Below are 17,947 nucleotides of genomic sequence, written 5' to 3' on the forward strand. Positions count from 1 at the left end.
TGTGGGTGGCATGGCAGGTGAGGTGTCCTGTGGGTGGCATGGCAGGTGGGGTGACATGACAGGTGGGGTGTCCTGTGGGTGACATGACAGGTGGGGTGTCCTGTGGGTGGCATGACAGGTGGGGTGTCCTGTGGGTGACATGACAGGTGGGGTGTCCTGTGGGTGACATGACAGGTGGGGTGTCCTGTGGGTGACATGACAGGTGGGGTGTCCTGTGGGTGACATGACAGGTGGGGTGTCCTGTGGGTGACATGACAGGTGGGGTGTCCTGTGGGTGGCATGACAGGTGGGGTGTCCTGTGGGTGGCATGACAGGTGGGGTGTCCTGTGGGTGGCATGACAGGTGGGGTGTCCTGTGGGTGGCATGACAGGTGGGGTGTCCTGTGGGTGACATGACAGGTGGGGTGTCCTGTGGGTGGCATGACAGGTGGGGTGTCCTGTGGGTGGCATGACAGGTGGGGTGTCCTGTGGGTGGCATGACAGGTGAGGTGTCCTGTGGGTGACATGTCAGGTGAGGTGTATATTCAGCCATAGCAGGGGGGGCAGCCAGCTTACCTAGATGGGTCATGGGCACAGTGCCGTTGCCATTCTTGGCCTCATTGTAGATGACCACAGCTGATGCCCTCCTGCGGGCAGCGTTCACCACCTTCTCCTTGAAGGTGCAGCCTCCTCGGGCCACCAGGGCTATCCAGGGCTCGCCCTCCTCCATGGCCCTGGCACTCAGGCCGGGCACGGCGTACTGGACGTCCGGGTGACAGCCCTCCAGCTGCGCGGGGTCCCGGGGGAAGCCCACCAAGCCCTGGACGCTCTCCTTGGGGGAGCTGTCCCCATAGCGGCCGCTCTCGGTGGTGCCCTGCACGGTGCTGTTGGTCAGGGGCTCGGTGTACTCGGTGCGCACCAGGGCGGTGAACCACTCCAAGGAGCGGCTGGAGGAGCCGGGGCACAGGGCGCACAGCAGGGAGAACACACACAGTCCGCTCAGCATCCTCTCCTCTGCTTGTCAGCACCGGGGAGCAGTGTCGGGCATTGACCCTTGGGCTGTGGTGACTGGACAGGACACCTGCTCGGCTCTCAGCAATGTCTGTGGCAGCAGCCGCCTCCGCCGTGTACGCTCCGGGCAGCCCGCCGCTCCGTGTGACAGTGTTGTGATCCCAGGTACAAGTCACCCCCCTCCTCCTCCCCCTGCGCTGCTTCCCTTCCCCGTAGCTCCTCCCTTTCCTCTTGGTAGACGCTATTTGCAAGTGAGCGAAAGAGCCTCTGATGACGTCATGCCCATGTGACCAGCCTCTTGTGTGGGCGGGGCTATGCTCTCTGCCGGCTTTCCTATCAGCACTGAGCAGCCGGTCAGCGTGTGCTTGTTGGAGGATTGTGACGTTCTGCAGGGATAGGGGCGCTGTGATATATGCAATGTTCTGCAGGGATAGGGGCGCTGTCATATATGCAATGTTCTGCAGGGATAGGGGCGCTGTCATATATGCAATGTTCTGCAGGGATAGGGGCGCTGTGATATATGCAATGTTCTGCAGGGATAGGGGCGCTGTCATATATACAATGTTCTGCAGGGATAGGGGCGCTGTGATATATGCAATGTTCTGCAGGGATAGGGGCGCTGTGATATATGCAATGTTCTGCAGGGATAGGGGCGCTGTGATATATGCAATGTTCTGCAGGGATAGGGGCGCTGTGATATATGCAATGTTCTCCAGGGATAGGGGCGCTGTGATATATGCAATGTTCTGCAGGGATAGGGGCGCTGTCATATATGCAATGTTCTGCAGGGATAGGGGTGCTGTCATATATGCAATGTTCTGCAGGGATAGGGGTGCTGTCATATATGCAATGTTCTGCAGGGATAGGGGCGCTGTGATATATGCAATGTTCTGCAGGGATAGGGGCGCTGTGATATATGCAATGTTCTGCAGGGATAGGGGCGCTGTCATATATGCAATGTTCTGCAGGGATAGGGGCGCTGTCATATATGCAATGTTCTGCAGGGATAGGGGCGCTGTCATATATGCAATGTTCTGCAGGGATAGGGGCGCTGTCATATATGCAATGTTCTGCAGGGATAGGGGCACCTTTAAGCAAAGGGCTCTGGATAACAGAGACTTCTTTTTTCCCATTTGGATATGTGCACGCTAAGTAATCTAAAGAAAATGTCATTGATTAAATTCTGCTTGAAATCCTAATTCTGCTCAATGCTGACATGAAGCTGATTTTTATAGACATTGATTTCTATAGATATCTGCTAGAAGTTTCTGCATCAAGATTCGACATATCAATTCTTCAGGCAGAAATTGGGGTCTGTGTTAGCAATTCACAAGGAAAAAGCCACAGAAATCCCATTGAACTTAATGGGAAAGATGGAATTCCTGCTGATGTTGAAGTGAAATCACCCTCGATATCAGTTTGAATTCTGCCAGAAATGATGGTGTGCACTAGGGCCTAGGCTAGTGCTCCTGGCCGCAGTCCTTCCTCTCTCCGTCCAGCGTTTGTGGGTCCCAGCTGTGCAGTGTGATGTCACTCCAGTGCTCGTCACCGCAGAGTGCATGTGTAGATTGCTGCCAACGTTTCCTGACATCTGCAGCTGATCCTGCACGGTGCAAATGTACTGCAACTGTAAAATCCCCAACCTTCTTAAATGTATATTTATGGCAGGGTAGAAAGGGATTAAAAAGCAAACATTTCATGACCTTGAGGGTGCGTTCACCCATACAGGATCCACAGCAGATTTGATGCTGTGTTCCACCATTTAGTTACATTGATATCTGCACCATCAAATCTGCTGCGGATCCTGTACGCTTGGACGTACCCTTAAACCCATTTATTGCAGTTGCAAACAATAGAAAATGGCAGACTGAGATTGCTAAACAGAGTCCCTGTACTTGAAAAACAAGGTGACTCACTGAAAAGATTAGACGTTTATAGAAATGATTGCAAAAATTGTCAGTAGAAATTCAGAAGAATTGGGCAAGGTGCTGTGGCTGGATAAGTTCAAGAGTTGGCTATTAGGCAACAATGGCAGAATATTTGCTCAACTTCCTATGGAACAAATTGACCAACCCTAACCACATATCACAGATGATGAAATGTGGCTTTGTTGTTACTTCATACAACATGGGCGAAATGACATGGGCGAAAGTCGGATTTCGTTTAAGTCTATGGGACAGTCTGGCGTGTGGACTCCACTTGAAATTTCTGCGCATATTCTGTAGTGTGCATATACCCTCACAGTGCAAGAATGCTGTATATGCATAGCATGGTACACCAAGAACCAAGTGACCGTGCTGTACATATCCATCACATGTTGTCAAGGGGTTAAGGGCCTTTTACACAGGTAAATTATCGACAGAATGAACATTTCTGATAATTGACTCGAGTGAAAGGACCACTGATGAGCTGAGGAATGAGAAAACACTTGTTTGTGCAGACGTAGGACATAGATGTGCAGTCATGTCTGCACAACAGTGACATTGTGTTCTTCCAGCAGACCGATCATTTACAAGCTCCACAGACTCCTGTTAAACATTTCTACATATTTACTGTGAATTTTCTTTCCATAGGTTCTGGCCTATCTAATATATTACATAAGTCTGTTGTGATTGGCTATCTGTTCCCTTTCCTTACAGCTTCCATCATATATCTAAGAGGTGCTGTTTACAGATCATAAATTCCGACTAGGAAAGAAGCCATCTAGCACCAGCTAGTGGTCAGGATGGTTTCCATCAGCTAGGAAGACGTTTAGCCTTAGAGTATATCAACGCCTTTTATACACTGTCAGTACCAGAGTTATGTATCTGCAGAAGAATTGGTTACGGTGATGCTGTATCTTGACAGGACTGGGCAACCATTGGATGTGTATGGCAGCCCCTCCTATGGGTTACACAGTTATCTTTCATCTTCCAGATCCTTTTGTTCTCAGGGAGATACTGACAGAGCTGACAGACGTGTTCAACTTACACCCCCCTATGTGCCCTATACAGCTTACATGCATGCTTAGGCAAGTTGTGAGTGCTTGTGTAGGGTGATCAGGAACAATACCACCAGATGATACTGTAGAAATATGTCTCCTAGTCTTACAGCATACCTGTCATAATAAGAAAAAAACTTATGATGTGTAACAAGGACATACACAAGAAAGCTTACCTCTGCTGAAAGGTAGAGCAGATGTAAGCCGCTGCCAGACAGCTCTGGCATCAGCTTGTCTTCCTGAAAACAAAAATGGTAGGAGTTTAAAAGCCAACATGCCCAATCTTTCAATATTTTTTTACTCAGTAAAAAGAACCAGATTACTCAAACATGTCCTTTTATGTCATTTATTTCCGCCACTGTACACTATTATGAGGGATACTATGTTGCCTCAATGTCTGCTCTGTAAAGATATGATTTACAGGAGCTGCAAGGGCACAGTAAATAATGGACTGGAGCTGACTCTATCACTATTATAGAGACTGTTGTGCAAGGAAGGGGAGGGTGCTGTGGCCATCACCTATTGTGAATGGCCTGCTCCTGTCTTACCTACATATTAGTGTAAACTTTTTGGTTGTCCTGCAAGAAGTGATGACAATGATGAGTGTCCTGAAAAGTGTTCTTTACACTACAGGAATTTTCAGCTTATTACAAGGCTTAGTGTCCAGACTAATGAGACTGAGACCTGTGAGACTATTTTATAAAAAGAGATGGTAAAACGGAAAAGTAGAAAAACATTGCCAAAAATTCTTAAACATTTTTAATAAAAAAAATAAAAAATGATTTAAACAATAGGTCACATTTCATGACACATTCCCTCTAAACAGAATATTCAATAAAGCCGGGTCACAGCAGAAAAGCTCACAATAGGTCATTTCCATGAATGCAGCTCTAGGTATAGGTATTGAAGTATTGGACACGACTCATGAGTAAGATTGGCACTGTTTTTAAGAAGACAAAATACAGCCCAATTCATTCACTGAGCATTCTACCAGCTTATAAGCACTCATTATAATAAATACTACAAGTTCAGATAGGTTGTAAAGTGACTGATTAAACATTCTGTCACCTAGGTCTATGGGTAGTGCACGCTGTGTTGCCCATATAGTGTCTTTTTAAGGAGCTTAAACATAAAGTTCCATGTACAAGGCTGCATACATCCCCTAGGACTGATTCCCTACTTTTCAGACATATGAGTCCATTGAGACAGTCTGGGCCCAGCAATATCTAATGGCAGTCCTAATCTTTACAACTGAACAGAATTGTGATAATTACCTTCCTGCTATATTACTTTTTCATGGAATTTAATGTGTATAAAATAAATGAGACAAGTGAATTCCATTTTATTTGTAGATACAAATTTTCATACAAAAAGAAAATATGTTGGCAAATGTAGTCAAGTACCTCAGTTATACCCCCCTGGTCCAGAATAAGGCTATGTTCATAAATAGTATTCTGGTCTGGTCAGTATTTCCTTCAAATTTGGGCTATGTTCCCACAACGTCCTTTTTGTCGGTTTTACACCTGCCTTTTTGGATAGCCGTCATTTGAAGCTAAATAAAGGTCTTATTATGTCTGTAATTTACATAATATACCCACATTTTGGTGCCAAAATTATGGCTATCCAAAAACAACCAAAAAAAGACATTGTGGGAACACGGCCTTGCACAGTTTCTGGTTTCAACCCAGGTTTTGGTGGATAAAATAGTGACCAAAAAATCAAAATACTATGTGTGAACATAACCTTATGCAGGTTTTTCACACACCCAGCCAGAGTTTGTGATCTGTGCTATACTAAAAGCTGGGATCTCACACAGACTGCAATGCAGCTGAAGCTGACAAGGCTAGTATCAAACTGCTTGAAGTCATTGACAATCATGCTAATTTTCACATCAGTGTGGTTGGATCATACAACAGCTGCTGTGTGAGAGTCCAGCCTGACAGAATATATTGGGGGATCCAGTGATACAACTGAACACCAGCCTACACATACAGGGGGCATTACTCTGACATCTCAGTCTGATCTTTCTGCTTAATTTTAAGTTATATTGTACAACAGCTTCTTTCATAAGACACAATACTGGTGGGTAGAACAAGTGCCGGAGGCTTTAGGAAGAGTCATAAAGGTTAATTGTTAAAATGTGTCCAAAACTTTCAGAGACTACTGTTTTTTTTATTAAACTGTTTTGTTTTTTTACACACAATACATATTTCAGACAATGCAAGAAGCAGAACAATGGCAGAGTGCAGATAGAAAAGGAAAAAGACAACCTGTTATGAGGGTGAGTTTTTTCTTTGAAACGGGGCACAGCTGGCATCGCACTGCAATGGCTGAGACTGGAGCTAGTATAAATCCAAGCTATTTAACCCCGTAGCTGCTGCAGTCAATAGGGATTGTGGCACCCATGTTGTTGGAGAGTAGGGGGGGCTAATAAAGGCCAAAAGGCCTACTATTCCTGTATATCTACACCTATAGACTATATAGACTATGCTATTCCATACAGAAAATAAACAGAAGCCTTGATGTAATCCAACAAGAGGCCTCTGTCAAATGTTTTTTTTGCATACATTTACTGTATATGCTAAAACCTGTGTTGAAGGGGAAAAATTATATATTGATACTGTCATAAAAATACATAAATCCTATTTTTTTCCTCCATCAGTAACACATTGCCCAAAAGAATAGGGTAGAATAAGTTAACTCTCTTTTACAGGGTCCAACAGGCAGCAGAAAGCGATTGCCCGACTCTGTGTTTGGTGCTCGTTTGCTCAGCCTTAAAGGGGTAGTCCACCCCAAAAAATTTCTTTCAAATCAACTGGTGCCATAAAGTGCCAGAGATTTGTAATTCATTTCTATTAAAAAATCTTACGTCTTCCAGTACTTATCAGCTGCTGTGTGTCCAGCAGGAAGTGGTGTTTTCTTTCCTGTCTGACCCAGTGCTCTTTGTTGCCTCCTCTGTCCATGTCAGGAACTGTCCAAAGCAGCAGCAAATCCCCATAGAAAACCTCCCCTGCTCTCCAGACTGGAAATAATACAACTTCCTGTTGGGCATACAGCAGCTGATAAGTACTGGAAGACTTAAGATTTTTTAATAGAAGTGAATTACAAATCTCTGGCACTTTATGGCACCAGTTGATTTGAAAGAAATTTTTTTGGGGTGGACTACCCCTTTAACAAGGACAAGCTGTATGAACAGTCACTGCTTCATTAGTACGGCCCATTCAATGCATTGTTCTAGCAGCCCATTACCTGTACAAGGTGATATCCTGCTGACAACAATGCATCATATGGGCTGCACAAAGGATCCAATCAATGATTGGTCTTTTGGTCCAATTGCCGTCAATCAGCATGCCTGCCTAGGAACACTCATTTGCCTGATGATCGGCCAGTGTAAAAGAGACTAGCTCTTAGACTGCCATATATTTTTACACTGGCATATATTTTTGGTTTGATGCTGTTTGCTCATGTATTAAGTTACTTTTTTTGCTTTTCCTATTATATTATTATATTTACTGAGCTCACTAAGAATCAAAGTAAACATTCTATGTTTTTCATGTAGCTCCAACTTCATGTTACATTCATATGTGTTCTTTACATTCATTAATGTTTTTGGGTATTTTTATAATCTAAGGCTCTCATTTCAAGTCTCCGTATATGGCTGGGTACCCCCGTGCAACAAAATGGCTCATTAGCATATGAAATAACTATCCTGAAATAAATAGGAAATAACTATCCTGAAAACAATGCGGGTCAAGGTAAGAAAAATACCTTCATTCTTAGCGCCCTATGGGGACTTATCAGCAGATTAAATGCTTCTAATCTGCTGATAGTTTCCCTTTAAGACATCTATAGGCACTAGTTAAAATGTAGCTGGCCTATATATGACTAGTTGTATGGATAACTGGTCATATAAATAATCTAAACAGGGCCTGTGTAACAGCGGCCTAAGAAAATTTCTATTACAATCTTTCGATTTGTGCCTTTTAATTGACATTTTTAAGCATATCCATAAACCAATAAAAGCAGCTGACTTTGTCATCAGAAAGCATAAAAAAATTTGAAACATCACTGTTCCTGCATAAATTGTGGAACAAAACAGGTAAGTTTTACATGTATGAGCACCTTCAAATTCAACATTTATATTAATTGCTGGGCTGTTACTGAAAAAATTGCTCAATGGAACGGGCCACATCTGTAGTCAGTAGGTGACTACATGATCTAATTCTAGGTATTTTACATTAAGGGCAGATTTAAGTGTCAAAAGTGTCAGAATTCTGCCTGTCCCACTGATTCAATAGGATTTCATTTCTTGAGCGCCTCCACTCTCCACCCAAAGAATTGACATGTCAATTCTTTAGACAGAGAGCAGAGGCACACAAGTCCGCAAGCTCCACTTGGAATTCTGACACTTTTGCTCAGTGTAAATGGTCCCTTAATGTAAAATACCTAGCATTAGATCATTTAGTCACCTACTGACTACAGATGTGGGCGGTTCCATTGAGCAATTTTTTCAGTAACAGCCCAGCGATGAATTTCAATGTTGAACTTGAAGGTGTGCTGGCTCCGCTTGAAATTCCAACACTTTTTCTCAGTTTGAACGGACCCTTAGATAGCATTTATAGGCTTTGATCTTTGTCTTATAAGAAATTTATCCCCAGCATCACAAATACTGTTTTTTTTGTTGATGTTACAATTAAAACATTTTAGCACAATGAACATACTTGACCCTCTGGTACCCCCAAAGCACATTTACAATAAGAAAATGTAGTTATGAAAGACAGTGACGGCTTCAGTGCAATAACATCCTTTGTAATTATGTAGCTGTCGTCCTTCCTGTTGCAATATTATAGACTCTAGATGAGTGTATGGCATGCTATGTAACAGTAAAAAGAAAATGACATTTCCATATCATTTTGGATTGACTTTGTAATACTCTTCCAGTGGCAAGCTATACACTGCTCCATAACAGTCTGTTACATAGATGTGCTCTATGTCCATCTTCATGAGGAGGCAATTGACGCTTTGGGACCACTTTCTCATAACAGGATGCCTAGGAAAGATAGAAGATAACATGAATATTTTCCTGTTAGACAAAGGTTGTTGTTTTCCCCAGGTTTGGGACTTGAACATTTGCAATGATAAAAAAATAATAAGATGACAAGGAATGTAAGAAATATATCACAATTCAGCCACCATTATTACTTTAAATTCCAAAAGAGAATCTACTAAAATTTACTAAGCAAAACACACCATAAAGAAGGGTTGTACTGTATGTTGTGTTCACCATATTTATTATGAGTTTTAGGTACTTTATAACACTAGACAGTTTTAAAAGAGTTTTTCCTGTCTGGTCTATTTTTCTTTAATTTAAGGTCAGTTTTAGTAAACCTGTTCCACAATGTATAGAAATTCTTAGAGGAACTGTAAATTTAGAGCCAAGGGTACCATTGGATTGGTAAAATAAAAGTGGCTTTTTGTGAAAGCAATGCTCTATACTATAAGGCATCGTGTGCATGAAGCCAAAGATTAAAATAGTGCAAAGCAGACAACATTGGATTAAATAAATAGCAGACAAACAAATTAGACAGCCCACTGTAGTAAAAGAGAAAAGCATATAGTATAGTATTTCCATAATGCTGTACACTGAGGAAGGCATTTATTGAGATGCTAACCTGGTGCACACCACGGAAAAGGACCAGATTCACCCCTTCTCTGTGGTGTACACCGGCCTTATCCCCTGATTGTCTATTGGGCGGGTGTAGCAAGGCAGGGAGGAGGCATGGCCAGTGTTTCATGCCGGGACGGTGCTCGGGAATTGACCAACACCATCCACAAGAACCGGACCGCAGCACTGGTGTCCCGATGCCGTTCTGTTAATTAACCCCTTAAGGACCGAGCCCAAAATGGCCTTAAGGACCGGGCCAATTGTCACTTTTGTGGTTTCATTTTTTTCCTCCTCGCCTTCTAAGACCCATAACTCTTTTATTTTTCCATCTACAGGGCCAAGTGAGGGCTTGTTTTTTTCAGGAACAGGTGTACTTTGAAATGGCATCTTTCAACCTGCCATAAAATAGATGACAGAACCCCCAAAATATCATTTATGGGGTGAATTTGTGTAAAAAAAATGTGATTCCCCAAATTTTGGGAGGGTTCCATATTTACGTAATGCACTTTACGGTAAAACAGACATTTTTTTCCTTTATTCTATAGGTCAGTCTGAACACAGTGATATGCATGTTTACTTTGCTTTCTAATGTTTTACTATTTTTATTAGCAGTAAAACATTTTTTTTTTTGCAAATAGGTATATTAAAACAGAAACAGAAGATTGTCAGTAGAAAAAGACCACTGGGTCCGTCTAGTCTGCCCGTTAAGTATTTTCTTTCTTATTATTTTAGGATAGATTTATGTTTATCCCAGGCGTGTTTAAACTTGTTATTGTAGATTTACCAACCACCTCTGCTGGAAGTTTGTTCCAGGTATCTACTACTCTTTCAGTAAAATCATATTTTCTCACGTTGCTTCTGATCTTTCCCCCAACTAACCTCTCACTGTGTCCTCTTGTTCTTGAGCTCAGTTTTTTACTAAAAACATTTCCCTCTTGAACCTTATTTAGTTATTTAACATACTTAAAGGTTTCAATCATGTCCCCCCTTTCCCTTCTTTCCGCCAGACTATACAGATTCAAATCCTTAAGTCTTTAATGATATGGTTTATGCCTCACACCCTCCACCATTTTTGTAGCCCGTCTTTGGACCCGTTCTATTTTATTGTGACTCTTATAGTGCTTATTTTTTCACCTACGGGGTCATATGGGGCATCATTTTTTGCACCATGATCTCTAGTTTTTCTTAGTAAAAAATTTCTAGATCAGATGTATTGATCACTTTTTATTCATTTTGTTATACATAAAATGTAAATTAAAAAAGCAATCCCTGTGGGGTTTTTTTACCGCATTTTCTTCACGCTGTTCACCGTGCTGGAACAATATTGTTTTATTTTAATAGATCAGACGATTACGCATGCCAGTGTATATTATATGTTAGTTAAAGGACAACAACAATCAGAAACATAGTTTATATACTTATCATCCCTCCTGAGCTGTTACTGTTTGAATTTCCCACTGTCTGCATACAGCCTGAGCTTCATTCTCAGTCTTCATTTCTTCCTGGTTTCAGCTTCCCATGATGCACTGCCTGCCCCTCAATTCACTTCAACTCCCATCATACACTAAACATGACCCCCTCTCTCTCTCTCTTCAATCAGACTGCTATATAATCACACAGGTATCACACATATTTTCACTTTTCAATGTAGTGTACATAGCAAAGTGACATCTGCACAATGGCCGTCTCTAATCAGGTCAGGCAAGCAGGAGAGGTAAGACGGGGTCTGTCAAGGAGGGAAGATAAACAAGTGACAGAACTCCTTCACTCACTGAGTCCACTCGGCAGCAGGAGAGAGTCTGAGGGGAGGGGGGGGCTGCCTATGTGCTGGGAGTCAGTAACAGAGAGAAGATAAGCAAGTGACATGACTTGCAGTTGCTCAGCCAATGGGAGCTGAGCAAGCAGAGTCACCTGACAAGGCAGGGGAGGGGGAGGCTGGTGTAACAGGAGCTAGAGCAGCCCTCCTGCTGATGACTCATCGTCACAAGAAGGAGCTGAGAGAAGAAACTGGTGACGACAGTAATTAGGTATATGTGAGTTTCTTACACTTCCTGGTGGGAAAGGAGGGGGAAAAAGACAGGGAAGGGAGGCAGATAGGTGATTGAAGCATATTACACAGTGATGCTCCTGTCACTTACACTTAAATGGTGCCGCCCGCCATTAACGGGCATTTTTTGGAGGTATTACGTAGCATTATCCCTCCCACAGACCTTTCCAGTTAAAAAGAAAAAACACATGAGTACATGGGTATATGGATGTCATTTTTCTGGTGTTTTTTCCTCACAAACTCCAATAGAAATTCTTTAGTCACATGATGAAAAAAATCACATGATTTGTAAATACAAAAACACATGGGAAAATGATGTAATAAAACACTATTTGATGGAAACAATAAATGGCTCAGTTTTTGTCTTGCTGAACATAATTGGAGGGAGGAAATTCTTAAAAAGAAAATGTCTTAAATCTCTGCAAGTAAAAGACTTACTAAGATTTGGTCATTCCACTGACTACTGATGTGTTAATACTTGGCCAATATAGTACTTATTATTCCAAGTACCTGGAAAACAGTGCTTTCTTGGCAAAATCTGCTCCATCTGGTTGTACATTCATCATTTGGCCTATCAGTGTCAATGCTGCACACTGTGGATCCTGTGGGTCTGTGACAGTCTCTCTGTAAATACAAGAAAAGCTTTATAGAGCGCAGTACTTTCACAGTTTTGATGTAATTTGAATATTAGATAATATCTAAACTTAGCACCATAAATTCCAATAATCCAGGATCTAAGCTATACTGGCATCTAATAAAAATCAAGAAGTCTCAAGGTTTTAAGCAATTAAAGGGAGTCTTTCAAGTATAATTTCTTTATACAGTATATATATATTTTGCAGGATAATTGTCCCGTGTAATAGGTCCCTTAGTCTGTCTCAGCTACCCAAGTAGGTGCTTTCCTTCCCCAAGGTATCGGGTAAAGAGTCCACTACAGGGCTTCCCCATCTGTAGAATCTGTGGAATAAATGACGTGAGAATGAGCTCTTAGGTATCTTACTGGCTACAACAAAGAATGGTGGCAATAAGAAGCTTTGAATAAACGTGTGGCCAGGATTTGGGGTATGTATAAATAGTTTTTAGGCGAACATGAAAGGTGTACAGTATGTAGGAGAGATTTTGGAAAGCTGATTAACCCTTATCAGTCTCATCCAAATTAAGCATGCAGGAGTGGGGGGTCGTGGCAAGGTGAGGAGGAGGCCCTCATGTTGACTGTCATAACTTATTAGGCCATGTTCATACAACGTAAGGTTCATATTAATCACAGCCTTACATTGTGCTGCCTTCTGAGGGTTCCCGGCTGGAGTGTATACACATAGTATACACTGTGGCCTGGATCCCTAGCAGCGCCGCGAGAAACTGACATGTCAGTTTTTTTGCGGCTGATATTCGTTGAATAGCAGCCGCAGGAAAACCTTGTCAGTGTACACTATGGAGCGTGAGGCTCGGCCGCACGCCCCATTGTGTGCAGTGGGGTGTTCTGATGCGGGTGTGCACGGATGCGCCCGCATCAAAACTCAGCGGTGCTAAAGATCATCCGGCCGGGTCACGGAACGACCGGTGTCATACAACGTCTGAACATGGCCTTACACTGTATAACACAATATTGCATTTACTTACAAACCAACATTTATAGAATTAGATGATAGAATTAGAGCTTTTGCCGCAGTACATTTTTGTATACTGTCTCACAGCAGGACTATTACACTGCATTCATTTTTATTCACAGTTAATTATCCCGAAAAAAATGATAATTTTACTATTTATTGAAATAGACCTGGACTTACTAAAATGATTATGTTTTCAGTACTTTCTATGAGTATTTGTTTATTTACCTGAAAATATCACCATCTGGATCTGCAAATGTGAAAGATACAACTGGATTCTTCATCAAATCTGTAATAAAGCTTGACTTCGGAGTAACATAAAATAATGGAACTCCAGTACTGTTACCCACAGGGCCATCGCTGGTTAACAGAACCTGCCCAAAAGGAGCTCCTTGTATCTAAGAACAGGACAAAAGAAGGTGACACATCCATTGATTTCACAGAAACATTATATTTGCTTAATAAGGCATAACTCCTAGGGACATGTCAAAAGTTTTTATTTTTATTGGTCAAGGTCCAAGTCTTTAGACATCGACCAATCAGTAGAAAGCGCAGAGAGACGACCATGCTATTGCGTGTTCTAATCTCTGTTCTGTGTCTATGAGATCTGGATGGCCCATAGACTTACATTTGGAGTCCTTCCAGGTCCTGTGACACATGATTGACAAAGGGTGGATGGAACAGCCGAAACATTGCATAAGCAAATAGATACTTTGCTAGATAACTACTGTGTTGTGGTGCAGTCGCCTACCACAATCCAGCCAAAACCAAGCCCCCTCTTTGAAGTGTACCAAATACCCCAACAATAGGTGCTGCCATTACTTCTTTTACCTCTATTGGCGTCCAGTTGGCTATTTAATCTCTCATTCCTGTCCAAACAATAAACACATTCTTTTGATGGATGAAGGAATCCGCTCATGCATAGAATAGAGTCTATGACACGGGCGGAGAAGCGCGCCCGCATCAGCCCGCCGGCGGGTGCAAGCTGTGGAATGCGCGACAGGTTATCCATCACCTTTCTGCAGTGTGCATGCACCCTCACAGAGGAATGGCACAACACAGCTATAAGAAAGGATGTTCCAGAATTATTTTTTCATGGGGAATTCATGTATTTATTACCACAGACAGGTCAGGAGAGCTGGCATGGATTGCCCAAAGTTTCAGAAATTACCCTAACAGCAGTAAATACTATAAAACAATCCTCTGTTAAAGCTCATGCCCCTTCAATACCGACTGCACAAGTCATCTCTCCAGGAACTATACAGTGACCTTGGGGACCACCAAAGTGTTGGTGCTGGAGTGTCACATTTATTATATGTTTTAGACACTTTAGAGATACTTTTCTGCCAGGTCTTTGCCAAAAATACACAATAATCGAGCTTAAAATTCTGACACACTTCAAGCAAACACAAAGTGTGCAACATTGACAAATCTGGCCCATTTGAAGTCTGTTTGTACATAGAAAAAGTTTTGGTACATCTGGGCCATTGTTTCTTATGTCCATTTGGCTATAATGCAGATAACTAGAGAAGCTGTTCACAGCTCAGGGTAGCAGCTTAGGCATGATAGCTACCCCATCATCCTGTTTAGAAAATACAGTAAAAAATAAATAAATCTACAATTAGAAAATAAAAACAGATTATTTTGTTTTTTCTATTTTAGTTTGTTTTAATAAACAAAAAGTATATGTTACACATCCTCTGATTATCTGCCTGTTTGTAGCAGCTACAGTGACAGCATACATAAGTTTATTTGTTTTTTTATTTATAGGCATAACCTAGCCATATGCTTTTTCTGAATACTCGCACAAGAAGCCTCTCATGTCTAGATAATGTAGGCACCAATGTTACACATAAGTGGCATGTTATCTATGTCTCCTCCTCTGTTCGGAAATTACATTTTTAGTAAAATGAAAATGCTAAATAAATTGATTGAAACGATAAAAAATTTGCAAACAAAGCAAAGGATGAATGATGATTTGTGTGTCTAGCTGCACATGTCAGACGCAGATCTCAATGAGGCGCATACAACAAAAGACAACTGTGGAGCAGATGCAGAACAAGACAATGAACTCTGAACATCAGGGATGTATGAGTGTAGGAACTGCAGGCGCAGACACAAAGCACTTACAGTCTCCTGGGTGGAAAGAGTTGCCAGGGTCCCCCATTTGCTTTTGTGGGTTAATATTCTGGCATTTGTGAGCAGCCTTTGCTGGAGGGCAGCTAGAGATGAGGGGCTTTCGGTGACTGTGCTGCTCTCCCTCTTGTAGGAAAACATCCTGGATGGTGAGATCATCTGTTTGGAAACATCAGGCCCTGGCCTGGACTTCATCTCCCTTTCCTCCTTGTAAGCTGAGGCTGGATAGCTCTGCTTCCACATGCTGATGGTGTCTTCTAGTAGTGCTGGTAAAGCATCTTCAGTGGAAGAGCTGTCCAATTCTTCTTCTACCTCATTGGTGACTGACCAAGACACTGAATTTACAATTACATATCCATGAGAATAGGACAGTAAGCCAAATCCTACCAGCCACAGCATGTAAGATGCACAGGCAGTCGTTTTGCAATTGAAGCTGGACTCAGACATTTTGTGCCAGGCAAATGATGCTGGATTCTACATTCACTGAGCCAATGAGGTTTTATCGCCTGTAAGACTGTGAGCACCATCTGCTGGGCAAGTCTGGTCTATCTCATGCTGTACAACCTTTCCGTATATTTTATATTTCTATAGTTTTCACTTATTCTAAACAAACACAATGTAATAAGAATTGTCACTTCAAAATCTAATATCAAACAGTCCATAGACGTAATCATATCATGTAATCATGTAATGTGATGCTCTATCGATTAAGAAAAAAAACTCAGCAAGGGACACAAACATATATAACCTTGAAACTTAACAAAAGCAATATATCAGAAAAGCTTTGGAGTAAAAGTTTCATTTTATAAGATGCAATTCAATTATTTAGGAGTCATTTACATTCTATATTCTATACAAGCCAGAAATAATAAGTATCTACTCCCCAGGATAACTGTGGCACATAGTAGTCGTAGTACCTGCAGGATCATTGAGCAACCACTTACAGGGTGAGTGAGGGTGGCTGCAGCAAACAGGGACAGAGAAACAGTGAATTCCAGATGCTTCTATAGGTTTCTATAGGGTCATCCGTGTTGGAATTCTGGAATTTCCTCACCTATTTTTTGGAACAGACACCATTCCGGAAAAATATTGAAAGGTGTGCATACCTACTTCGGTCTCCATTTCCATGTTAAGGGTATGTGCACACTACGGAATCCCGGCGGGATAGAAGAAAGCCTATGGGACCAGTGGTGATGTGCACAGCCATCAGCGGGAGCGGTCTGCGGAATCTGTGGTGGGTGATCCATATTGTGCACATACCCAAAGACTGTGGTCATCTTAAGGCCCTATTACACGAAGCGATTATCGGCCACTTTGTGTAATAGAAGACAACGATCAGCTGACATGTATGTTCTGCTTTGTTCTTGTCATTTTCATGAATAGTAAATACATAATGCAGTCTGTCACTTACAGCACGATACAAGGGCCAAATAACCTCTACACACCATGGCCACATATACTGCACAGATAATATAGAGGCTATGCAGCATGTATAAATGATTACAGTATAGTCCGAGGCCGGTTTTTGATTGCGTTGGTGGCTATGGTGATGTAGATATGGCATGGGCGAGTACCCCCATCCACTGTGATGACACACATTGAAAGTGGGGATACTTTATAATCATAGGATGAACCCAATGTGACTCCAACAGTATGGAGGGGATTTCCAAATATAAGCTGCAGCCCAAATCCTAGTTTATGGCTGACATCAGTTCCGTTTGGATGTGCTGCAGACTTGCACTGGTTTGACGGCTTTTGTCTGCCATATATTATCATTAATATACACCCCTGATGATTGCTTTACCAGCAGGAAACGCATTGGGTCATGTATTCTGAGGCACTATGTGGTTGTGTCATGGTATCAGCTGACTGGTTGGTGGGGAAAGATTGAGGATTAAATAGGGACGGATATATGTTCAAACTTTAGCATATGCTACTCCAAGGTTACCATACTGTACCCTTGTACCCTGCAATGTGCCATTATTATGTGGAGATACTTAAACGAGTATTCTATTCACGTAAAATACATGTTGAATCCCCCCAAAGACTAACAATTCATTCCATACTTTTTATTACCTTTTCAGTCCCCTTCCCCCAGTTCTGAGCCTGTTGCTTTCTCCTGAGGACACAGAAAACTGGATGTCAGCTGTTTACTCTGTCTCGCCCTCCTCCCCCTCCCCTCTGAAACGGCTCATGTAAACAGTGTCCCTGGCTGGCTGTATCTGCACTCTGTAATGATGGGAGGAGTGAAGGGATTGTGAAGTCTTTACCCATAACCCATGAAGTGGGTGTGGAGTTTTCCCAATAAATACTTAGGCTGCTACCCTGGACTAGTTTTAGCCATTAACCATTGACATGTAGATGGACAAAGAACATCAAACAGCACTACTATGGCAGCAGACATTCATTATAATTGGACAGGCTCAAGTCAGGGTGTAAGTTGTTGCATAATGGTAACCAGACAGTAGGACAGAGCAGGCAGAGTTCTTTCAACAGAGTATACAGGCAGAAGGCGAGGATGGG

General features: G+C 42.3%; 2 protein-coding genes across 2 annotated transcripts in view; both read right to left on the reverse strand.

Moving 5' to 3' along the window:
- RNF149 (ring finger protein 149) overlaps positions 1-1,173 on the reverse strand; it is a 38,519-nt gene extending 37,346 nt beyond the window's left edge. Inside the window, exon 1 of the mRNA XM_069972421.1 lies at positions 555-1,173. Coding sequence (XP_069828522.1) covers positions 555-984 — 430 coding nt within the window. The 5' untranslated portion in view covers positions 985-1,173. The remainder of the gene's footprint in view (positions 1-554) is intronic.
- A 7,318-nt stretch (positions 1,174-8,491) lies between these two features.
- On the reverse strand, positions 8,492-15,830 carry CREG2 (cellular repressor of E1A stimulated genes 2). Its single transcript, XM_069972422.1, has 4 exons — positions 15,419-15,830; positions 13,517-13,686; positions 12,192-12,305; positions 8,492-9,019 (listed from the first exon to the last, which is right to left on the reverse strand). The coding sequence occupies exons 1-4, from the start codon at positions 15,821-15,823 to the stop codon at positions 8,878-8,880; spliced, it is 831 nt and encodes a 276-aa protein (XP_069828523.1). The 5' UTR covers positions 15,824-15,830; the 3' UTR covers positions 8,492-8,877.
- Between the last annotated feature and the right edge of the window lie 2,117 nt (positions 15,831-17,947).

This window comes from Dendropsophus ebraccatus, chromosome 5 (genome assembly GCF_027789765.1).
Source record: "Dendropsophus ebraccatus isolate aDenEbr1 chromosome 5, aDenEbr1.pat, whole genome shotgun sequence".
In the NCBI taxonomy this organism is placed as follows: Eukaryota; Metazoa; Chordata; class Amphibia; order Anura; family Hylidae; genus Dendropsophus; species Dendropsophus ebraccatus.

What these genes read in the sequence shown, in the direction of transcription:
- CREG2 (XM_069972422.1), bottom strand. Translation starts at nt 15,823, where the DNA reads ATGCTGTGGCTGGTAGGATTTGGCTTACTGTCCTATTCTCATGGATAT. An exon ending in CTCTTTCCACCCAGGAGACT is followed by an intron (nt 13,687 to 15,418) that starts GTAAGTGCTTTG and finishes TCCTGTTCTTAG; the next exon opens with ATACAAGGAGCTCCTTTTGG. An exon ending in CCAGATGGTGATATTTTCAG is followed by an intron (nt 12,306 to 13,516) that starts GTAAATAAACAA and finishes TTGTATTTACAG; the next exon opens with AGAGACTGTCACAGACCCAC.